Source organism: Larus michahellis, chromosome 18 (assembly GCF_964199755.1).
Source record: "Larus michahellis chromosome 18, bLarMic1.1, whole genome shotgun sequence".
NCBI lineage: Eukaryota > Metazoa > Chordata > Aves > Charadriiformes > Laridae > Larus > Larus michahellis.
In genome coordinates this window covers 3,527,405-3,551,888 of record NC_133913.1, presented here as the reverse complement: position 1 = coordinate 3,551,888, position 24,484 = coordinate 3,527,405, and the positions used below count along the sequence as shown (strand labels likewise).

At 49.2% G+C, this 24,484-nt stretch overlaps 1 protein-coding gene across 37 annotated transcripts in view; it reads right to left on the bottom strand.

The window, feature by feature from the left end:
- MAPT (microtubule associated protein tau) overlaps positions 1–24,484 on the bottom strand; it is a 52,799-nt gene that overhangs the window by 5,598 nt on the left and 22,717 nt on the right. For 7 of the 37 annotated variants that reach the window (XM_074561823.1, XM_074561833.1, XM_074561832.1 and 4 more), the window contains 14 exons: positions 23,582–23,671; positions 22,119–22,205; positions 20,658–20,744; positions 18,942–19,007; positions 15,013–15,924; positions 12,422–12,477; positions 11,043–11,222; positions 9,775–9,907; positions 9,103–9,153; positions 8,381–8,646; positions 4,980–5,072; positions 4,740–4,832; positions 1,037–1,118; positions 303–415 (listed from right to left, as the gene is read on the bottom strand). In XM_074561823.1, coding sequence (XP_074417924.1) covers positions 303–415; positions 1,037–1,118; positions 4,740–4,832; positions 4,980–5,072; positions 8,381–8,646; positions 9,103–9,153; positions 9,775–9,907; positions 11,043–11,222; positions 12,422–12,477; positions 15,013–15,924; positions 18,942–19,007; positions 20,658–20,744; positions 22,119–22,205; positions 23,582–23,671 — 2,309 coding nt within the window. Of the gene's footprint in view, positions 1–302; positions 416–1,036; positions 1,119–1,481; positions 1,521–4,739; positions 4,833–4,979; positions 5,073–8,380; positions 8,647–9,102; positions 9,154–9,774; positions 9,908–11,042; positions 11,223–12,421; positions 12,478–15,012; positions 15,925–18,941; positions 19,008–20,657; positions 20,745–22,118; positions 22,206–23,581; positions 23,672–24,484 lie in introns of all 37 variants that reach the window. The other 30 variants (XM_074561827.1, XM_074561837.1, XM_074561836.1 and 27 more) reach the window with 18 other exon arrangements.

Sequence of the window (24,484 nt, the reverse complement as noted above, 5' to 3'; positions counted from 1 at the left end):
GCGAGCCGCTGGCAGGAAGGCAAGCTGGCTGCTCGGGCAGGGCTCTTTTTGTCCTCTGAAGGACTAGCGTGCACAGCCCACCCCCACGCTAGATCACGGGCAGCACATCCTTTCAAGCGCTGGGGAAGAAGCGCTGCCTGGTAAGCAGAGAGGAGAGGCCACGTGGTCTAAAGATGAGCTGGGTGAGCAGGACCTTCTCCGAGTCCAGACTTCCACCGCTCTTTGCTTGCACACCTGCTCCCAGGGCAGACAGACACTCGCAGCAGAACAGCCTGCCTGTTCTCGACCCAGTGCCCCTTTACCTTTTTATTTCCTCCTCCAGGGACGTGGCTGATGTTATCTAAGGACCCGATTTTCGATTGCACCTTATCTTTGAAGTCCAGTTTCTCAGATTTCACCTCCACCTGGCCACCGCCTGGAAGGGAAGAGCACGAGCTGCGTTAGTTCCTGTGCCAGCCAGGGCAGGCTGGAGAGAAAGCACTGAGGTCTGAGCTGCTGCTCCGAGGTACCTCAACCAAAGCACTCGGAGACCGAGCAGAGGGCGAGGACCAGGAAAACAGCAGCAAGAGGGACCCAGTGGTGATCCAGGAGCCACGGCAAATTGGAACCAGGGTAAAAAGACTTTCCAAAGAATGCTGTGCAGAGCTGACGTACAACCCAGTGTTTTACAGAGCAAAGGGCGGGGAGCTAGCCTTACTCCCCTGAACACCAGCACTCCTCCCTATTTATTCCTAAACACTTCCCACTTACAGTGATCTGTTGTCACAGACAAGCGTGTTCATGGATAGCACCAGATCCCTCCCCTACCACCAAATGGTCAGGCAGACTGGAGTGGGTCTGGCAGTGATGGAGCTGGGAACAGTGTCCAGCACCCCAGGGCTCACTCCGATGCTCTGGTCACTGCTCCACGTGCCTCCCCTCGCTCCCTGCACTACCCCAACCCTCTCCCCGTCTCCAGATGCACACCACAACGCAGCCTGCGAGCTCCCAAGGACCAGCACCCGGTGCTGCCAGGTGCCGCGGAGTCAAAGGGTACCTGGTTTGTGATGGATGTTGCCCAGGGAACCGCATTTGGATGTCACGTGGCTCAGGTCGACTGGCTTGTAAACGATTTGAACCTGTCCGTACAAGAAAGGAAAAGGCAATGAGCTTATTGCCACCCTGGGCACCCTGGGGAGGGGGAGGCACAACACACACCGGCACCTGATCTGGATTCAAGGGAAAGGACAGCTTAAACCCCAGTAAGATTAATAATACAAAAGAAACTGTCATCAGAAATGGGAGATCATTAATGCCCATGTGCAGTAGCCTCTCTTAACATGTCAGCATGCACAAGATCACCTCTCCACAGAGGGGGGAAGTAGAGGCAATTTTAAAGTGCTTAAGTGAGAGAGAAAGTGGAGTGGTAATTAATTAAGATTTGCATACACATCATCCAAAAGGAGGAGATATACCAGAGAGAAAACGTAAAAAATAAATACCTTTTCTGGTGTAAAACATAAAGCTTATGTCCACAAAAACTGAAAGAACAGAAATGATCAATGTGCACAGAACTTTTAAAAGAGTGACCAAAATATGCATTTCTGAAAAATGCTGTAACGGAAATAAGGGTTAAAAAAAACCAAACCAAAGTCTAAATATCTGCCAGGAGTTTACATAATATAAATTAAAATGGCAATTACGATATACTGAACTGGAACATATTCATGATATTATGCTGTGTTTTTCATTTGTTTTACCCATTACGTCTCTGAACATGGGCTCCAGCAATTCCACTTAAACCACCCCATTCCGAGACCAGCCGGGGCACCGTGGCGTGCCTGGGCACGGGGCCGGCAGCCTCTTGCGCACGGACAATCGGGTTACACGAGACGCACACACAAGGAATGGTTAATGTGGAGCTGTTTAGTGGTTACGTTAGCGGTTAAACACCACACTGGAAAACACCAATGACTGGAGAGGTCTGGGACCATCAGGTGTGTCGGGGACGGCAAACCACAGCACATACACACCAGCTACACCAGGAGCAGGAGACAAGGGGGTGAGAAAACATCCCCATACCCCTAGAAGTTACTTTGGACCCTGGTTTTGGACTCACACCTGTGTGTGAATCGGCTATTGCTATAGTTAGTGGGGCTGTGCAGGAGAAACTGGATCATCAACACCTCAAGGTTGGTTCCTACTCATTGGGAAGTGTCTGGCTCTCAGTAATAGTCTGGATTTCAAGGGGAGTGTTTTCACCAAGTACCATGGCGGGTGTGCTGCTCTCACAGCTCTCGGGAAGGATGTGCCAGCACCAAAGGGACTTTGCAGAGGCCAGGCAGCCTCTGGACCAAGGTGGCCAAAAGCCAGCACAAAGGATTCACCGTAGCCGCTGCTCTCCATCGCACCTGAGCGCCCTGTGTTGACTCAAAAGCCCCAGGGTGAAGGTGCATCCTTCTGTTACCATGTTGGCCCCACGTCCACCGGCCCCATCACCCTCAGAGCTCGGTGCTGGACTGTGGTTGTGCACACCACTGAGAAACACTCCCCCCTCCATCGTGCAGCCAGGAAAAGGAGGGGGGAACAGAGGTTCAGTGCCACCGTCCCACCAGCTCCGATGCTCACGCATACCAAAAGGCACATTTGACAGAGAGTAGAGACAGAGAGAGGGGAGAAAAGCAACCCTAGGGTCTGGGAGCACACTGCAGACAGAGACATGAAGACAGCACTGGGGAAAGATCACACATTTAATGCACTGGGCAGGAAGAGAGCTAGATGCAGTCGGAAGGCAGGGAACAGACCCCAAAAGAACAGCTGGTGCCTTTCTAATCCCAGCCGTGACCCCGAAGGGCCTGTGAGAAATTCGGGCACCACTGGGACTTGGGACTGAAAGACCTCCCATTTCCAGAGCAAGCAATCAGCAACTGAAACACTTTCTGCTCTCATTCCAGTTCCCTTCTTTTACAGACAGGACTCGATTAACCCTTCCCATCCTGCTGGGGAGCAGAGAAGGGTCCTCCCCATTTTAGCAAGGAAGGAAAAGGGGCACAGAGTTGATTGCCCAGGAAGCCAGTGCCAGAGACCTGGGTATCCCACCTCTCAGCATCAGCAATGCTTAAGTCAACTTTTGCCTAACGAATCAGCTTGTGAGAGCATCAGCTGGCATTAAAAATAAAAAGGTACCAACCCCACGTTACTGTAGCAAGAGTTCACTCCTCTTGAAGTAGCAATGGCTGGGCAGGCAGTCACCGCTGACAGTGTCGTGGAGGATTAAGACATGATAGCCATCGAACGCCGGTGGTGTCTTGTTGCCCCTCCATCAGAGGAGCCCCAAGGCACAGCTCTGCCGCCAGAAAGCCTGTGCAGCCACGCTCTGGCCATGTCAGCACAGGGCTTCACTCCGAGCACCCGCACCCAGAGCTAAGCTGCTGCTTTCCGTGTTAACACAGCCAGGCAGCGATCACACAATTTTCACTGCTGGCAGAGCTCGGGGCCAGGGGGGGGGGCGATGACAACCTCCAGCCAAAAATCCAGATAATTCTTAACCCACTGCAAACACTTGCCCATGGTGTGAGCTCTCAGTGGAGAAAAGGATGAGCTCACCACCCCATGCTGAAGCTAATTACCAGCCACAGCACAGATGATTCATGACGAACACTAACTCCTGGCGTTAACAAGTGGTCCACCACGCACCAGGCAGTCCAGCCAGTGCAGGACCCTGGTGTAAGAAAAAGCAGAACAAGCATGGAATCTGCTTCACAGAGGTCTGACCTCCGCAAAGCAGTTCCTCTGGCCCGTTAAATAAAAGCAGAATGACATCAAATTTAAGACGGAGGTTGCAAACCCAGTTATATGTCCCAGTGCTTACATGCCAAGCCCTCTGCAACACTCATTTTCTCAGGGAGGGCGTCCACAGAATCAAAAACAGCACACAAAAAAAATAATCCATCGGCAACATCTGAGGGGCACTAGATAGCTTCCTCAGATGGCCACAGACCAGGCAACCACAGACCCTGGGCCACACTGTTTGGGGTCTCAGAGATGCTCCTTCCTTGGTTCGTCATCTTTCCTGGACCCGAACTCTGTCTCCAGAGAGACTGGGGTAAATCCGCCAACCTCTGTGGAGTTTCTCCAGGTTTCTGGCACAGTAACTGAAAGCTGAGTCTGGCTATTTAACTGGGATGGCTGGAAATGCCAGCATCCAAACCGATTCACTCAATATTACTTTAGGCTCAGCCTCCCTGGGCACTGCCAGACACATTCGTTAGCAAGGAGAAGCTTAGTATTTGCATGGAACATACTTGCCTGATGGGAATGGGCAGGAACCTGCGTTTTCACATGTTGTGCAGAGTCATGTGCAATTTAGCAGTACATTAAGCAACCGGGACTGCGTTTGCTTTTAAATCTATCCACCTACTGCATCAGCAACTACGTCACTGTCTGCTAGAGGCCACCCATCCTGCAGACAATGAGGCATTAAGCCTTCCAAGTAGTGTAAAACCTTTTGGTTAACAGGATGTTTTGTTACAGACATGGTTTCTACACGGGTCAGTTAGTTCTGTCCATGTCAGGCATGTACAGGACTTGTTAGGGTTCATCTAACCACGTCTTTTGGGTTAATGGGGTTAAATGAGAGCATGTCACCAATCGCTATCTGATAGCAGGGTCGCTGCAGATAGCATTGGTGATTTAGTGTATACAACATGCCACTAATAATAAGGATTATTACAGTGCATTCAAAGTGTGAAGGTACTCACACTGCCTCCTCCCGGGATGTGTTTGATATTATCCTTTGAGCCACACCTGGATTGAACGCTGCTAAAGTCCAACTTCTTATTAACAATCTGCACCTTTGGTAGCCAGAAAAGAGTCATTGCACGTCACCAATAGCTATCTGACGGCAGGGTCGCTGCAGATAGCATTGGCGGTTTAGTGTATACAACATGCCACTTATAATAAGAAGTATTATAGTGCATTGAAAGTGTGAAGGTACTCACACTGCCTCCTCCTGGGATGTGTTTGATATTATCCTTTGAGCCACACTTGGATTGAACGCTGCTAAAGTCCAGCTTCTTATTAATAATCTGCACCTTTGGTAGCCAGAAAAGAGCGTGAGAAACAACATGACCATCTGCAGCTTGACCATGCGTTATATCACTAAAACCAGGAACCTGCCTTCTAGTGCCAAGAGCAAAGGAGAACCTCTGGCTTGCCACTTAGATTTGTCTACTCATGGGTTGGAAACTGAAGGTGGAGGTGGGCAGGTTACAGCTAGAGAGAGGATACATCTGGCTAGCAAAGCAGCCCTGGTTTCCAGGACAGAAACACTAACAAAAAAGCAAGCTAACTCCATTTTCTTTCATTGAACAAAATGGGGAACTTGCTGGGCAGCAAACATGCTGGAAGGCACCAGTGCTCTGGACTCAGCTTCTGCAGAGCCAGTGGAAGGATGAAGGATGGAGCTGAGAGAAAAATGCCTGCTCAGCCCCATCTCCTGTGCCAGGGAACATGCCCCTTCTCTAGGACAGAGAGACGGGGCCTCGCATTTCAGCAGCTTGAGCAAACTGGGCAAATGGGAGCAGCTGGCTGGGGCAGCAGGCTGGAGAGCAGGAGTTGCGTGTCCAGCACGGTCTGGGAGAGGATGCCTGAGCTCTGTGCTGTGCAGGGCTCAAACTCCCTCTACAGTTACAAAGAGAAAAAAGCAAATGCTGCCAGGGATGCAGTCCCATGTCTCCAGTTTTCTTAACTCATGTATAGATGAGATGAAAGGGGCAGCACAGACCACCCCCAAAGGCAGCAGCTCTATCGCGTATTCCTAACACCACCTCGGGTGTGAGAGAGGATGGAAATGGCTTTGTCCCACAGGGGAACCACATACCATGCTAACTTCACTCTCCAGTCCCAAGGCCTGTATGCCCTCTCCTCCCACACACAGATTTTTGTACTAATTAATTAAACTGTTTCCCTTTAGGCCTTGTTTTCCCTGTTTGGGTTTTATAAGGGCATCTATGCTGGAGTGACCCAACGTATAGGAGCAGCTGTTCCAGACAAGGCAACGATGAAGACAGTCCCTGCTCCTTCCCCTGCGTGGTCGGGATTGGCTTTACAACCTACGCAAGTATAAACCAGAGGTAAATGCAGGTGAAAACCAGCAGGCACACAGGCCTGCGCTCCCTCGGGAGAAAGCCTGTTTGAAGCACAACCCTCACGAGAGGAAGAGAGACACGGCATCCTGCAAGAGAGCAGCATCACAGTCCCTAGATACAGTCCCTAGATGACAACACCCACAAAGCTGTCTAAGCAGGCAACCTCACTCTCTGTTTCAGCATGTCCCCAGCCTGCTGCTGCTGCAAGGAGAGCTCCTCGCTATACCCCGGTTCTTTAGCATGAGAAGCACCAAGGCTGACACACACCTCCAGCATCATTTTCCAAGTTCACATCAAGTAATTCTGCAAAGCAGGACACAGTTCTGCAAAGCCTGGTCCAGCCAGAGCAGTAGTCTGATCCAGGAACAAAAAAAAGTGCTGAGACAATGCAGAAGTACTGGAAGAGATGTGGCCTGGCTGACTCTTGGCGTGTGTGCCCCAAGTACTTTTCCTTCCCTAGGCTGGGGGGGCCAAAATCTGTGTGGAGAGCTGGCTCCAGACCCATCTTCTGGCCACCCTAAAATCAAACTTGTGGGATCAGCCCCTTCTGCTCCAGCTGCAACCATTCTGCTAAGAGCAGCCTCGTGTCCTACAAACTCCCCAACAGAGCATCCAGCCATTCTCCCCTGCAAAGAGCAATGAATTGTCCCAAACTCAGCTGTTCTTACTCTTTCAGTGACAACAATAAACATGTTGCCTGACAGAGAAGCGGACAGAGGAAAAAAAAACCTCAACTCATAAAAGCTGGATTAAAAAGAATGAGCAAACAATTTAACCAATTTACAGTAAATAGAAGTTTCTTTCCAAAATCCCTGAAAAGTGGTGTTTTGCGGGGGTGGCAGGAAAACCTTGTGCTAAGTGGGCAGAAGGGCTGAGGTCCCAGGACACAGGCAGCTGGAAGGACACGTGCTGCTCTGCTCAAGACCAATGGCCAGAGCAGCCCTGCCCAGGCTCCAGAGCCCCCCTGGATTGCAGTACAAATGAAAATGTGCATTGTTGAGAAAGTCACCAGCCATGGTGAAAAATGCACATAAGGAAGTGACAAAGCACGCTGCTATTTAAGATGGTGAAGAGAAGCCATCTCAAAGCCTCCCCCCATGCCAAAGTCGAACATTCGGAGCCACGGGGTTACCTAGTCGCATAAAATGGCATGCACTGCACTCAGGGAAAGATTTATCATGGCTCTGTTGCATTAGCAGCCGCAGAGCAAGGTCTACAAGGCGGTGTTCACCCCCCGGGGCAGGCGAGCACAAGCACACAAGGACTCCTGACTGCACCAGCCATCAGACGTGCAGTTCTGCCATTTAACATCTGTATAAGGGCCACCAGACCATCACCAGTCAGAGCCCATCACCACGGGCTTTCACGTCTCCACCCATGCAGCAAGGAGGATTTTATAAAAGCCTCGGGACACGGCCACACAGTGCAATGGAGCAGTGCAGAGAGGCTCGGATGGGTGCTGAGCAGCCAACACCACAGCTGGAGCCGTGCAACCGCACACTGCTGCTCTCGGGGCTGCGCGGACGAATTAGCTCACACCACTCCCTCACCCAAACCCTCCCCTCTGCTGGGCTTGCAAAATTTAGCACAAGACCCTGGTTCCCAAGCACTTGGGAGCACGGAGTTCACTCTGCTGCTCATGAAACTGCCTCTCTGGGAGTGAGAAGTACCAGTGGTTGAAATAGTGCCACCAGCTCTGGCCATGCCACACTGCATCATGTAGCAAGACAGCGCCTGATGGCAAAACACAATCCAAAACCTTGCCAACAGAGTTGGATCCAAAACCACAATGTTCTGAAAAAATGGGACCCTCACAGGGAGGAGACCATCCTGTCTGCTCGCTAATGAAGACATGGAGGCAGCTGCTCCAGATCACACAGTATAGGATTCAGAAACACAACCCTGATCTTGTGACTCTTCAGGGCTGCAGGTCACAATCTGCTCTCCCTAACTGGACACCAGGAGGGAATGTCATTCCCCTGGCAGCCAGTCCATACACTGACGTGCCACCCCATGAAAGCCACATCACAAGCTCTCTGCAGTCCTCTCTGTGGGACAGCTCTACTGCACTAAGCCAGGCAAGCAATTTCAGGACAAGCACCCAACCCAATCAGCCCAAAAAACTCCAAAATCAGCATCAGGCTGGAGATCAGCTGAAGCATGGCTGCTCACTCTGACCCCAGCTCGGCTGCTCTCCCTTCCCAGATGCTGTCCCTACAGACAGCCCCCTGGAAAGCAGAGCCCACATTTACCTTGCCACCTCCGGGCTGGTGCTTCAGGTTTTCAGTTGAGCCAATTTTGGACTTCACATTTTTCAGATCAGGCATGGGTGCAGCTGATGGCTGGATGCGGCTCTTGGCAGACGCAGGAGATTTCGGTGGTGTGCGAACCACTGCCACCTTCTTGGGCTCCCTGGCTGGTGGGGTGGGCAGAGAGGGAGTGCGGGAACGGCTGCCTGGAGTCCCGGGGGAGCCGGGACTGCTGTAACCGCTTCTGTCTCCAGACTTTGGCTGCTCACCTGAAGTTTGCAGAGGGATGCATGCACAGGATAAGCAATCTGGGTATGCAATCCCTTCCCCACTCACTGCCTTCCTCTATGGGGCTGATCTGTCTGGTCCCAGGGCTCACCCACTGCTCCTAGTGAAGACCATCAGCAGGGGAGAGATGGCTGCACTTTCTTCTACTTCATTTTGAAGTGAAAACTGTAACTAAAGGCATTTCTCTAGTATCTCAGAAGGAAGATGGTCTTCATTGTCTGGACTAATGGTAAGACTCCCCACCCAAGTGTGACATTAGCATGCATGACAAACTACAGACAAAAGACGCTCAAACAAAACTACTTTTCTATTAGAAATTTGGAAGCATTTTTACAAAATTATTTTATGCAATTAAATAAGGCTGATCACTGAGCAGTTTAGAAGCGTCCCCAGCCTGAAAAGAAATGGATGAAGAAAAGAAAACCCTTATACATCACCTTTCTCAGACTTTGCTGCTGCAGGAGGTGGTTTTTTCTGCTCCTTTCTGCCTGTTTAATGAATGAGAAAGATGCTTAAACATAATAAAGCTGGAAATTTAATTGATTTAAGATTTTATGCAGCTCTGGTTAAGTATAAAATAGATATATATCCAGTGAAATGCACCGTTTTAATGGAAATTTACAATGCCTGATGCTTTCTGGTGGTTTCTTCTCTGAAAATAATGGGCTAATCTCCATTCCTGCAATCGAAGAATTGATCCTCTTGCCTCTGGTCTTTGTGAAATATTGTCAAAAGAAAAGGAATAGATGGATTAAAAAAATGAAGCTGCCTAAATCTTCCAAATTGGAGGAAATTCCAAAGGGATAAAGCAAGTGCCCTCTTCTACACACTGGCAACTGTATGAACGGAGCAGATAAAGCAGCATCCAGAAGGGCTCACTTCAGAAGAATCGTCCCCAGCTCTGCACCCACAGTCCCGTGACAAGGCTGAGCAGCCCCCAACCTGCTGGCCATGCTCTTGCTGTGAATGACCCCAGCCTGCACTGAGGCAAATTTGTTCACTACCTCAAAACAATTTCGTAGAGAACCAGGGAGCACCACCAAAGCAGAGCCTCTACAGTCACAGACAGCAGGGGAGGGCAGCAGCACGCCGCTCTCGCCATCACCTACCGGAGCTGGGAGGTGTCTTGGGGGCCGTGGGTGTCTTTGCTGGGATGCGCGTGGCATTGGTTGAGTTCCTCTGAGCCTGCCCGGCTGCAGATCGCGGCGTGGCCGTCTTCGTGCCACCTCTCATCTCCGGGCCCTGGGGACGCAAGGGGGAAAGGCTGATGCAGGGGGAATCTGCCTGGTGATGGGCCATCACACCTCATGGATCAGAGCACAAGACCCTCCTGCTTCCGACCTTAACAGCCCACAGGAGCTCCCACAGGCTTCCCCTCACGCAGGCAAATCCGCGATGTGCCTGTTCACACCCCATTTCCCATCCTTTGTCTGTTCTCCAAATTCCATCTTGTTTCCCCTGTCCTGGTAAGATTTTGTACAGAAGATAAATAAATCCATGGACTAGACCAGAGGTTCCATTCAGGAGTACAGTGCCAGACTCCAAACACAAAGAAGCACCTCCTTTATCCCCACCTGTAATACACTCCTGTAACACGTACACAATCTGTAATGGCGTGTAAACAGCAATATGCTATTTATTGTCTTCTGATCCTGCAGAAAAACCTCCCCGGATCTATAAACTAACACATCCTCTTTCTGATGAGTTTCTAATGCTGGTCCGTGTACAAATGCTCACGAAACACACGCAAGTGACAATTTCCATGCTAACTGGTCCCAAGGCAGCAGGGAACCAGAGCAGAGCCATAGCAATCCCTATTGCAGTAAAACCATATCCCATTGTCTGCAACCTGCAATCTCTGCTCTTCCCCTCACCATGGGTGTATTTGTATGACTAAACACCATAAAGGGAAACTCCAAGCTACTTTTTACATTGCAGAATAACCACGGATGTGCGTGCATTTCCTATTCTCTGTGTAGCACCTGGCAGATCTGGCTCTGGCACATTTCAAATACATCTGTTGTTTACAGCCAACGCATCCATAAAACACAGCATAAAGCTGCAAAACAAAGAAGAGCATAAAGAGACCGGGAAACGCCTCAGAGAGACCAGGTAGCACCTGGCAGCAATGAGCTATTTTTGCCGTATCGCAGCGCAAGGCGCCTACATGCTGGTGAGATGGACCCAGCTGCTTCAAACACCAAAACTGGAGCCAAGTCTGGCTACAGCCACTGAAAGGTGAAGGGGAAGCACCTCCCACCCTCTCCACTGAACGGGACACGGAGAAGCTGCCCAGCCAAGCACTGCCAGACCTGTCAGGAATGCTTTAAGGTATTCCCCAAGGCAGCCTTGCCTCTCTCACATCCCATTTCCTTACCTTGGCTTTCATTTCTTGCGTTCCTGAACTGGCAGGTCGGGATGTGACAGAAGAGACTCGTTTAGAGGTGGAAGCAGGGCTGGAGGGTGTTTTCGAAGGGGTTGTGCTAGAGGAGGTGTGTCGCTGGGGGGGGATGGAGGGTCTAGCGCCTGGGGGTTTGGCAGTGGAAGGTGAGGATTTCTTAAACATGGAAAAAAAATAAAATTGGAACAAAAAAAATCAGTATGGATGGGAAACAAAAGGGGATCACTAACATGAACTAGGATTAGAAGGTGCAATATCGAACTGGGTGTGGGACAGGCGATGGCTGGTCCTGCCTTCTCCCTGCAGCACAGAGCTGGGCAAGAGCTGCGGGGCCCGGGGTCCCATGGCTGCACTGGCAGACGGGGGATATCTCAGCTCTTTATCTCCCACACAACTTAGCACCATGTGTCACCCCCATGACAGCCTGCCCTTGCCACTGCCCTCCACACCAGGGGCACGTTTTACCATTTGAACCGCTCTGTTTACTCCCAAACTCTCCATGTGCTCTGCCAGCAAAGACGCTGCAGGTACAGCACTATCAACACCAGGATTTCTGGGAGATGCAGATGACTGCTCCCAGATCCCCCAAACCCACCATATCTGCTTTATCAATAACAGATCATTGGTTTTTATCCAGACTATTCCTTGGAATCTTGTCAAATGTCTAGCCTGATACAACCCTCCAAACCTCCCTAGAGAAAGACCCAATTTCACATTGTTTGAATATACATTTTCTCATCTTTAATTCTTCACCATCTGAATTGCCCATCAGCTTGTCCATTACCTCACCCAGGCACTAGCCAGGGTAATGGCCAGCTGAGCTAAACCTTCTCCAGATCAGCAGTGTGACAGATACCTTTAAACTTCTTTACTGAATTCACTCACTATTAAACTCTATTCCTTACCCAGAACACAGCATCTGCAAGGCCTAGATGATTTAATTTTTTTAATTACAGGTTTTGTTCTTTTCACTGTTACAGCGCTTGTCCCCAGTACAGCCCAATGCAGTTTTGAGTTTGCTTTCGCACTGGTTTGCCCCAGCAAAGCCAGCTGGCTGCTTTCCAGTCTCAGGCTGAGAAAATGATTAACCACCCACCCAATCCCACGAGCCACATGTTTGGTTTAGATTTGGTTTGCTTCCTCGCCCTCAAAGATCACCACGGATTGCACCATCCAAACCGGGGTGAGGGAAGACAAAAATAAAAACGTTCTTGAAATATAGATGGAAGAATGGAAGGTAATGGCAAGGATTCCTAAGAGGCACAACTGCAGTCCAGGAGAGGAGGAGAGGGAGTTGGGAACACGCACAGCACTTAGGGGGCTGACGTTACCTCTGGTTTTGTTTTTTAGCTTACCTTCAGTTTCTTTTCCTCAGCTTCAGTCCCTTCCTTGTCTTTGCTGTCCATACGACCTGAGAAATGGAAACACACAGTTACACTTCTTGGGACTGGTCCGTAAACTCCAGGGAGATGACAACGCCTGCGCTACAGCAACATGCATGCTGGGTGGGTGTTCCATGTTCCTGCTCTCCTTTAAATTAAATCCTACTCTTAGAAATATTACAAAGTCACCCATTTCTTGCAGAAATACTTCCACGTCATAACTTTCTGACTTAACAGATTATCCTGTGCATAGGCAACAGCGCATTAGTCACCACTGGAGCATCAGACACACGCAACAAGGTCTGTACGAGACCATTTTGCCCAGATTTACACTCAGTTCCAGTAGCACCTGTTCAGTTCAGGACAGAACAGTTCTCTTGAATCCTAAACATCAATCTCCCTCTCTAAAACACCCATGGGTTCTACCAACCATATATGTAAAGATTAAAATTGAAGGATGCCCCGATCCTCGGAGCACCAGGTTGCCCATGATCTCATTTAAAGTTGTTGTTCAGTGCATCAACTTTGCAAAGCATTTTTATACCTGGCTGTTGTTGCTTCCCATCTCTCCTGACACGCTGCTTTCAGCCTCCCCAGCAGAGCGCCTTCCATCTGGGTCAGACCCTGCAGGGTCTTAACGTTTTAGCTGTTGTCCTACTTGATTCGTATGGAGCACAGAGCGACTGACAATATTTCAGTGTTTTGTCCCATTAGTCTACAAGCACAACAGACTGCAGTTTTGCTAATTAGGAGATTAGAAACAGGGAGGAAGTAATGTTTGTATTATAAGGCAGTCATAACAAAGCCCCTTTTCCCAGTCTTCAGCTAATTCCTCCCTAATCTGGGAGGAAAAGCTGCTGGTATTCTCCCCAGTGTTTTGGAAACTTGCCCTGGGGGGGTCAGCCCTTTCCCAGTGACATGAAGAATGTTGTTAATCCGGCACTGAGGACCCTGACCCATCCCAGCAGCCACTCCCAGAGCTGCCGGATGCACTACCCTTCCCAAATTCAGTTAAACTACAGACTGGAGCAAGGCTGGAGCTGAACAGCCAGAAAGTATCTCTGTCTTTGAAGGAAAAGACCATTAAATAATTAAAGAAATTCCTCCTATTGGGTCAGAAACTGGTTGACTCTGGGCAATGCATCCCCAGACGGCCATCATTTTCAGGCTCCGATGCTAGCAACAGAAAGCCATGCCAATGCCCTGCAGCACATGTGCAAAGCTTCCCGCTGGTTATTAGGTAGTGAAAAAATGAGAAATATGTTATGAGCTTTAGCTCCAATGGAAAAAGCTACATCAACAATTTCTTCATGAACCTCACGCAGCGAAGAGCGCACTTCTCTCTGCCGCAAACCAGAGGGGCAGTGAGCTGGATGTCCAGGCTAATGGAAGCAGCCAAGCCAGCTTTTGGCATGCGGTGCTGAGGTGAAAGGCAGAGCTTCCCCCAGGACAGGCCCTGGACAACTGGAGATGAGGTACAACACCGTAAGACACCACTGGGTTTTAATGTGTGTCCTGCTGCCCCAGCTTATTAACACAACTCACTGCAAAACCTGCATTTGGCCACTGAGCCAAATGACATCCCTCTGACATCCCTAATGACATCCCTCTGACCCCCAGGAAAGGTGGAAAATAACTCTTGGAGAAAGAAAAAGTGTAAGAGCTGCTCTGCTGGCAGGGATGCTAAGACTGAGATTGTTGCGCAAACACAGCGGCTGCGGGGTCTGCCTGCCCGTCCAGCCCAGCCCGGAGACACACATGCTGTTAGATGTGCCCAAGAACCAGCCCTCCACACACACCTGCAGCTCCCACAAAACACCCCAAATACAGCCATCGTGTTGCACCACACAGGGACACGCTGTCCAGAACTGGGATCGGAGAAGGATGCTTTGTAAGAGCATCGGACGTGCCCTGTAGTGAGGAAAGGTCCGGCCAGCTGCAGACCTTGCCTCCCACAGCAGCCAGTAGTGGTTATTTAAGGGAAAAGTACAAGAAACAAGACCAGTGTAGGGCCTTTTCCATGGTTAGACCTGCCATCTCACTTGCCTTTTTCCTCCCTCTTTAGGAAAGCCAATACAAAGAGTTAGTGGACCGGACAGTGGACACATGCAAACTGGATGGCATGTGTCTCGCTGGAACAAGCCGCAGCGTGCGCCGGGTTAGCCCCACTCCAACATGCCAGAAAAACATCCATCGGGTCTTCATCTTCTCCGGGAAGGTGCCAGGTGCGAGTTAAGGTCCCCAACCCCACAGATCCAAGAAAATCAAAACAAAAACAGGTCAACAAAGCATAATCTGGGACACGCCAGCACCATGCAAGGGACGCAAAACTGAAGCGTAAGGGTCTGGCAAGTACGCCAGGACATCCAGGATTAAACTAAAGAGGGAAGGAGGGGAGGAAGAAGCAGCGGCGTTTTGTAGATCAGTTCACAGCAAAGGTCCAGGCCATTTCCCAAGCAGCAGGATTCAAGAGGTGGCAGCAAGCTGAAATACTTGTGCAGGCAGCCTTGTCGTGAGCAAGCCACCGGCAACGTCAGCTCAGGGCAGGCAAACGTTGCACACACCTTTTAGGAGAGGGACGCGACTGACAGCTTTATCTGCAACCTGGGCACCAGGTTTCTTCTTGGGCGTCCGGCGTTCTCCTGTATCTGGCACAGCCTCTTCCAAAGGAGCATCTTTGTCTTTCACATGATCTTTTAACTCAAAAGGGAGTTTGGCTGTTTCTGGTAAGGGTCCAGAATCTTCTCCCTCCTCAGGCTCAACTTCTTTTTGGGAGATTTCAGAAGGCTCTGATGGGGTGACATCTGTGTCTTCTTCCCCCTTTGATGGCTGTCTCTTCTCCTCTTGGTCCTCCCCTACCTTATGAGATTCAGTTTCCACAAGAAGTGTCTCTCTTGGTATGTCTCTGAGGACATCTTTGGACTTGTTTTCTTCAGAGGCATATTCTTTAAGAGCTTCCTTCTCTGCTGCTGGACACAAGCCCATTTCAGGCCTTGGTGAAATATGCTGTCCCACCAGGGAATGAAAATCCTGTTCAGAAGTTTCGTCAATATCACGGTCCTCATCTCTTTCCCGTCCACTGGCATCTTCTTTTAATGGGGCTCTGGTGTACAAAGGAGATGGCCCATCTTTAATATGGGAGTCATCTGTGCCACCTGGTCTTGCCAACCCCTCAGTGCGCACATCATGACCTAGTTCTGCTCCCAGCGTCAGATCCACACCAATGCCTTCTCTGCCTCGCTGATCCCACAACTCATTGTTGTCTTCAGATGCTCTGGAGTCTTGGTACATATCCAGGGGTATTGGGATGGTGACCTCGATTCTGGTGGGAGCTGCTGTTGTGGCCTTCATTTCATGCGACAGAAGAGGCTCCTGGAGAACCCCAGCTACCTGCTTTGTGGGCTGGCTTTCTCTTTTTGTTGTGTCTCCCACATGTTCCTGAGGGCCAGGTTGTAGCTTTGGAGAGCATGACTCCCCTGGAGTTGAAGACGCAAGGTCCGAAGCACGGGCAAACAATTAGCACAGGCATATCAAATAAGCAGTCAGACAATGTAATGCTGAAGAGGGATTAAGGATTTCGACTATCTAGAGGAAAAAAGGAAGTCCCACACTGCCCCACTGAACGGACAACTCACTTCTACAGTGGCTTTTGCCTTTAAAGAAACTCTGATCCCCATGGGAATCAGGAATAGTGACAGCCACAGCGCCTGGGAGAACAGACTCCTCCCTGGACCTGGTCTCGGGGGTGACTGGGGTATCCCAGGCTTGTGCCATAAAGGCCAAGATCAGCCACATCCGCACTTTATGAGCTGGTTTAGCTAGAGAGGGTTCCAGAAGCCAAAAACACACCCATTTTCTGATCTACCACCGCCACTGGACCATCAGTTTGCTGGTCAGTGACCACCCCTTCTTGCCTCAAGGGCCTCAATAAAACAGGCCAGACACCCTTCCCTCTCTCACGGGCTTACAAAATCCTTCAAGCCCTCTCCTCCCTGGCAGGAGATGTTCATGCTGATATGGCATCAGTTACATACCCCCCAGAGCTCAAACCAGCTCTGCTTTGTTCTCCAGAACGTTTCTATTGCTAATGAGCTTGGGGAAGAGCACTCCTGTCTCTCCTCTCTTACCGCTGTGTATTTCAACAGCCAGTGCAGCAGACAGCCTCAGTGGAAAGGAGACTGTAAGTAAAAAATGTGGCTGTAGCCACAGGGCCACAGCAATTTTGGACTGTGCACCCACTCAGGCTAATTAGAGCTCCAGCACTGCTGCCACTATTTGGGCAGAGTAGAAAGTGTGACATTTAAAACCCAAAACTTAAGGTCACAGAGACACAGATCTCTTTTTTTTTTTTTTTTTTTTTGGTAAAAGAGAGAATTATGTTCTATCGCTGATCTCATGCATGACACAGACCTTTACAATTTCACCCAACAATTGCTGCATTAAGCCATATATTCTGGTTGAGCTGGAGCTTTTCTGGTAGAAAAATCACTCAACTGAAGCAAAGATGCACTGAGCAATGGAGAATTCACCCTGAATATAGGTAAATTGCTCTAAAGTCAACTGCCCTAGTAAGAAGGCCCATCTTATATTACAAATTTGTCCAGCTTCAAATACTCTATGGTCTTTTTGAGCACTGATGGGGTAAACTAAAGAGCCTAGATCAGAGCACTTCAGTACTGAGATTTCAATTGTTGCTTTGTTGGATTAACAAACAAGATCAAAACAAGAAAAGAAGAAGTCAAGACTGACTCGGTCTTTTATCAATGTTCTCCCCGTTTGAGCCATAATGGTTCAGTGAAAATACCACACAAAGACCTCGGAAATTGTGGTTTAAGAGAAATCCTAAGTTGGCACCTACTGGAAGGTAGTATTTGAAATGTGGCACCAAGAAACACCTTTTATAACCACAGGAATTTGAAGGGTGTTTATGCAGTAGCCAGCAGACTGTCCTGGCTCATTTCTTCGGCAAATGACCAACACTACCATTAACGACGCCAGTGCAGAGGCGTGGACAGTCAGTTCATTAGCTGTACTTCCATACTGCCAGACCTGTCAGCGGTTCCGAGGCAAACGTGCTGCACAAGGTCAGGAGCTGGGAGAATGCCAGCAGAGCGAAAACTGTGAATCAGAAGATGCTTCGCCACCTGAGACTCCAAAGGCATTTTAACACATTCCATCTTCACTGCAAAGATCATCTTTTCAAATCCCACAACATGAAAAACGAAGGCAGCCAAGACTGTGTGCGTGTACTGATAATAACGTTTTCCTCCCAATCAAAGAGAACCATTAAAAGGAAGCAGTGCATTATTACAAGTCCACTTTCACAGAAGTAACAATTTACATAAGAAACTAGAAATGTCACGTATAGGTTATATCAGAGCTCCAGCTCTGATCCCGGGACAGTACAGACAGGTCTTATTAAAAATCTGGTGAGAAATAGCAGCTAGAACCAGATTGAACAGGGCACACAGAAAAGAGAACTTCACCCCCCTCCTGCTGACAGTCTTGATTTCTTTTTTGTAGTGACGCTGCTATTTTGCTAGTCCAAGAGCCGCTGGACAGGCAAGGAAAGGTTTTATTTTAATAGTAGGGAGCAGACTGCACAAAACTGTGTTGATCTGTGTGTGGAAAGCAAAGACAACCTGAATTCTGCCCTGAGCCAAGAGGCAAAGATCTGTTTACTTCTTTAAAAGACATGGATGTCTGTAAATGCAGTAATGCAGCCATGAGGAGGAAAGATGCTGGCCAAGCAGATAGAGGAATTTTTTATGTCTACTGCACAGAAAACTGCCTTACAAAATGGGGTTTAACGAAGATTTTCATCAGCGCACCAAATTAGCACTACGGTGTATTAGTGCTAGCAAGACAGCTGTATCAAAGGGAGTTTGAACCCATACATCTGCCCCACTGGGGACAGAATTAAGCCAGCACTGTGTGCTTTGCGAAAATCCTGCCCTGAAGTTTTCAGTCAAGTCTGAACTAAGTGGAATCAAGAGAGGCTTTCCAGAGAGCCATGAGAAAAAAAGACCGTTAATGTTAAAGTCAGGGCATCAGTGAGTAGGTTTGAGACATGTTTCAAGTTAGAAGAGGCACAGTATTAGAGAAACAATTCACTTCCTTCATGTGCGACATGCAGGAACCAAAACTGGCTCAGTTCAATGCTGACCAGTTCCTCCTGGCTAACTGCGCCATCCCAGCTCTATTTACTACCTTTTCTAGCCTGAAGGATGCCCTGTTTTGCAACTGGACAAACAAACACCTGGGCTTCAGCAATCTGAGAGCGAAATTTGGTGCATGAAAAGCTGCAGCTCCCTGAAATGAGTATGTTGGAACATTCAAAGCATGTATGGCCCTCCCCTGTCAGGAACAGGGAGAACTGCACAACTGCTCGTACAGTGCGGAGCATTTGCATTACAGAAGACAATTCCCAGTAGCAACCAGCCACACGCGTGGGCAGCAATAACTGGACCCCGGCGACAGATGATTCACTAACCTTGAGGGACATCTCCTGCAGCATGGTCCTCCAGGTTGGGGGTGGCTCCTACGCCCGCTTCTTCAGCTGGTCCCAGTTCAGAGAAAGAATGGGAAAAACATGATCAAAACGAGAGTTAAGTTTAAGCATGTGCCTGGAGAGTTTATTTACCTCCCTGCTGATTCTGCCCATCAGCACTGTATTATGAGCACGGCAGCATCGGAAAGGAAACCAACCCATGCCGACGATGGATCTAGCTAGATTTATTCAGCTTGTGCTGTACCAAACTGGAGAAGTGTTTCACCAACTCGCACATCCTGGGTGGCAGGTTAGTACAAGCTCCCTCAGGCAGAGAGGTGCAGTAAAAACACTGTTCAAAGTTCCCTGTTAAGGAGCAGGGAAACTTGTGGATTTATATCCCCTCTTCTACCCCCACCTAGCGTTTACATTGCCGGCAGCAGTCACATGAATGTCTCTTACCTGAGCCCTACCTTCTTGGTGTCTACTAGCTTACTGTAATGAACTCTGCCGAGGCTATGTGACGCCTGTAAATCCAAGTCTGATATACATCTGACACTTCAGGAATACTGGTACATTAGAGAAGCACAATTTTCTTCACAGGAGCGATGGTTTGTCTCTATCACAATTTTTTGAATTTATTATAGGACTACTTTCAAACAGGGTTAATCAATTATATCTGTATGTCACAGTTCTACAGTCAAACTGGGACTTTCTCTGTTTTCCCCATCTTTTTTTCCAAAGAGTTCAGGAGACACTGCTTCTTCCTGGCTCCCTGGTACGGTCAGATCTTGAACCAGAGACTGCGCATTCTTGCTAGCAGACAAGCCACTCTGAGTTTCAGCCCAGGGCTCCACCAGCAGCCTGGGGACTGGATGCATGATAGACAATCTGGCTGCCCAAGGGAGTGTGCTAAGGGCTTGTTTCAGTGCTCGGGCATTGGCACAACCCCATTTCCACCCACTACCTTTCTCAGGTTCTGCCTGATGCTTCCAGGAAAAGTCAGTGGCTACCACACAGGGGCCACATACTCATTTTTCACAGACAGACCTGACTCTCCCAGGATCTCCTGCCCTCTTGTACACACAAAGCACTGCTGCAGCTCAGTCCCTTCTTACTCGGCCTCTGAAAGACCCACATCCCTCACTGGAAAAACAGGTCCAGGTGCAGCGATTCCCCACAGAGCATTCAGGCTGAATTAGCCACTTCACTTCCTCTGCATTATCCTTAAAACACGCCGGCAGCCAAAGGACTGCTGCAGTGGCCTGGTTTTCACCTGCCGCTTCAAAGACAACCGCACAGGCTGGGCTGAGTGAGAGCTCCAGCGAGACAAGCAGCAAGGTCCTGCGGTGACCGCCTCTCCTCGCCAGCAAAGCGGGGCTGCTGGCAGAGGGGCAGAGATGACCAAGATCGACAGGAAAGCACTTAGCCTGGAGATAGGAGGCGAAGGCACCATTGAGACACCAGATAGAAAGACTGTCAGATGGGGAGGTGAGAAAGAGAAAAGAAAAGGCTGCCAAGTTTCCCCCAGGATGAGGAAGGCAAGAGGACAACTGTAAGTTAAGAATTATTTCTGCAGGCCGTGGAGAAGCAAGAAGCACGCATCAGGAGCAAAGCATGCCTGCAAGAAGTTTTGCAGTGTTATTTTAAAGCACTAACCAGTCCAGCTCTCTGCTTTGTCTGCATCAAGAGATGAAACTGCACCTTGGTCTCCCTCACCTGTGGTTCCTTCTGGGATCTCCCCGTGCTGTTCGACACCACCCTGATCCTCGTGGTCTCCTTCCTCCACTAAAGGTGCTGTGGCATCTGAAAAACAACGCAGCTTTCACATAGCCGTCGAGTGGCAAAACCCTGTGGAGGCCAGGACATGCCTGAAGAGTGTTTTGCTCAGAAAAGCACCCGACTCCCTTCTTTGAGCCAGTACTTGTGGAGGGAGACAACTGCAAATGACACAGCAAAGCCAGTATCGCAGGGACACCATGAGCTGCCCCCTCTGCCGCACAAACCACACATCTCCAGCGTACTCCTTACGCAGCTGGAGGCTTTACCATAAACACTGTCTGTCTCACTGTCTGAAAAAATGCACAGCTAAATATGGCCGCTGGTGCCTGATCTGCATGCACGGCAATGCCACCTGCATGGGGACCTCACTGGTCTGGAGCAGGAACGAAGAGCTCCCATCGGATACCTTCATAAACCATCCCAGCACCGTGACCCCGTCGCACTCTGGGCAGCTCTGAGACAGCCAGATACCTGCTCCATCTCCCAGAGGGATGTCTGCTCGTCATGACAGTCCCAATCCAACTGGAAAGAGCGACAACATCCTCTTCTGCACCAGCCAGGTTTTACGTATTGATTTATTGAGCCACACAGACAGGAACAGAGCCACTTCACAGATCAGTCGACCCACACCTCCAGCGGGACAGGGCTGGAACAGTCAGCATCTCTGTCCACCTTTCTTTTAGATTAATTTTGCAAACTAATGCCTTTACCCAAAGTCTCCAAGAGGCAGATACTTGGGATTAAAGCAGCCAGAGGAACACAGAAAGTGCAGTTAATTAAAGGGGTGAACAAGTCACTCAGATAACACTCTGGAGCAGCACAGACATGCCCCGAGTCCTACCAAAGGTGGCTTTTACATCAGCACAAAGTTTTGTTTTATGTATAGACTCTGCCCATCCCATCATTCCAGCATGAAATCATGCTGTAGTAAGGAACGTATAAATACAGAGGGGGCAAAAAAAGAGCTATGAGGTACAGCTAAGTCTGAAAGGGAACACAGCGGCCAGCATGTGCTGTGAGTATTTTGGGGAAGCAGAGTGATGCAAACCTCTGGCCCTGGGAGCACACAACACGGGATTGCTCCTGGCTGTGCTAACAGGAGCTCACAGTCACTGTGTAAAAAGTCTTCAGGAAACAAATCGCAAGAACTTCCTGAACTATAATTAACGCTTCACCTTCTCTTGCCTTCCAACCCATTCTCCACCTTTAAAGCTCATTATCTCATTCTGCAGAGTGGCAAACATTGCCCGTGACGAGACTAATGAAGAGCATTTGTCCAAGAGTGCAGACACTCCTCCTGAGAAATCCCACCAGAACACCGCATAGCGAGTCTTTCAGCAAGGTTTACCACGACCCCATCCATCATGGTTTCAAAGCAGTAAGTCAAAGAGCTCCCACCTTCCGTAGTTGGGGTGCTCTTTGCGTCAGATGTTTCAGAAACAGGCTCATCCGATCCATCATCGACTGGTATCTGAAGGGGATAGCCTGGAAAACATTCAAATACTTATAACAAGTCCTTGGCTATGAATTATGGCCTGTGAGTTAACAAACTCTGATTGCCCAGATCCACAGCAGCAAGAAACTGTTATTGGAGAGTATAAAACACCTGAACTAATAAGCAAGCAAAGCGTGAAAATGCCAACCAAAAGCACCAGTGTCATCACCAAAAAGAGCAAGCAGAAACCCATCAGCAAAAGAAAAGCCCAGTGAACCGGACAGCAAAGCATGGCACAAGCAGGAAAGGAGATCTTAGCAAAGTAAGCAGAAAAGATGTACAACTTCTGAGTCACGGTTGTCCTCTCTGCCATTTCTGGAGCCATTAGCCTCCCTGCCAGAGCAGGCTGCTGAACACTTCCATGAGGCGTTAATTCTAATCATTGCAAACCAGCAAGTCTTTATAAAGGGTCTGGTGTAGCACATAACACACTGCACGAAGACTTGGTTGCAAAAGTCATCTTTTGGAAGAGTAGGGCAAGAGGTGTAAATCTCCTCTCTGCAAGGAGTCTGGGCAAATAAAATAATGAAAACCGGAGAAAATGACTTGGAAAAGAAGATTCAAACTAACATAAGCAAAATCCCTGGGAACCTGTGATGTGTGAAGCTGAGGCTACAAGCTGAGAGGAGCTATCAGACTGAAATGCATTACAGAAGCCGGGATGAATGGATGCTGCAGATTCTCTCCAGGACAGAGGCATTCCATTTAATCTGGTGTAAGCTGTGTCCAAAGCACCTCAAGAAAAGAAAATTAAGATGATGTTCATATGGAGCATAGCTGGGAGTGAGTCCCACCAGGTTTGCTGGTGTTACGTGGGTGTCCAAGCTCAATTGTGGAGCATGGTGGAATGAGAAAGGAAAGGCTTCTTGAGAAATGCAGGTCTGAAACATGGGGCGAAAGACTCTTGCATGGCCCCCACTCCCAGACTTCTCTGTTCAGTTCTCCCCATCTCCCTGTGCAGGTGAGAAAAGCAGGCAGCAAGCAGCTGTGTCTCCAAATAAAAGCAGTGCTGTATTTTTATAGCAAACTGAGGAGTGAACATAGAAACATAAATTTGCAAAGCTGCAGCAATAAGATCATCACTACTCTGGATGCTGGGGGTTCTCCTGCTCTTGCTGGGCAATGATATCAAAGAGCAGCATTATCCTACAACTATGAACATCAGAGCATCTTGTTGGCCACCCACCGTCTGCTGGCTGCAGCCAGCTGATCCACGGTAACCTTCCAGAGACACATACCACCTCCTCCTGGGCATCCCCAAGGACCCCTCGCGCTGCCACACTGGCCCCGCTCTCCCCATTTAGGTCATTCTCTCAACAGTGGGCAAGGCAGGTCCTTTACACCATCTCCTCCTGGAGGTGCTCACCTGATGGGATGTGCTTCTCCTGGCCAGCTGCGTGATCCTCCATCACGGTGACGTCCTGACGCTGCTCCACTATCTTATCAGCAAAGTTACCTGAAGAGGAGAGTAAAAACAAACATCCATCAGGTAAAACCTGACACAACATGCCTTCCTCTGGAGCCCAGCTGATGCGCTCCCATCTCCTGCTCCACGAGACAATTTTGGTTTGCCAGCCAATTTCCAGAAGCATTAAACGTCCTATTGCAAGCAATCAGCCAACAACAGCCAGACACCTTTTCAGCCACTGTAAGAAGATATCTATTTTGTTCCCTTTTCATGATGAGGCCTGAAATCACACCATTGTGCTCAGGGAAGGTCACAGCTCAAGATACCTGTTGGGTTTCACACCAGTGCTGAAATACTCCCTGCATCAATGCTAGTGCCTCCAAATCCACCAGGAACATGTTTTGTCCGCAGTAGTCAAGTGGAGGAGGACAGGAGGAAGGGAGTGCTAACGTGCCAAACTGGGATCTAAAGGGGCTGCCCCAGCCAGACCACTCTTCAGCAGAGCTCTCAGTGCAAAAGGTCATAGCAATCCACACTCAAAACAGGAAAAAAAAACACCTAGGGGCATGAGCCAAAAGGAAACACGGATTTTGCATAAAAGACATATATAAAGGAGCAAATGTTCCTTGTGAACAAAGGGAAGTTCTAATTATTCCTGCACAAGCAAAAGCATGTGCCCGTCACTGCATCCATTGCAATAACAATATAGGCAACTTCTGCCCAGCTGCAACATCAAAATTCCACAGGTATTTCAGATGTTGCAAGCAAAAGGACTATCCTGGTACACACAGGACACTGCTCCGCCACCCTTTTGTCACAGGTGATCACTGGGAGCAGCATATTTAGTGTAGATGTACTTCT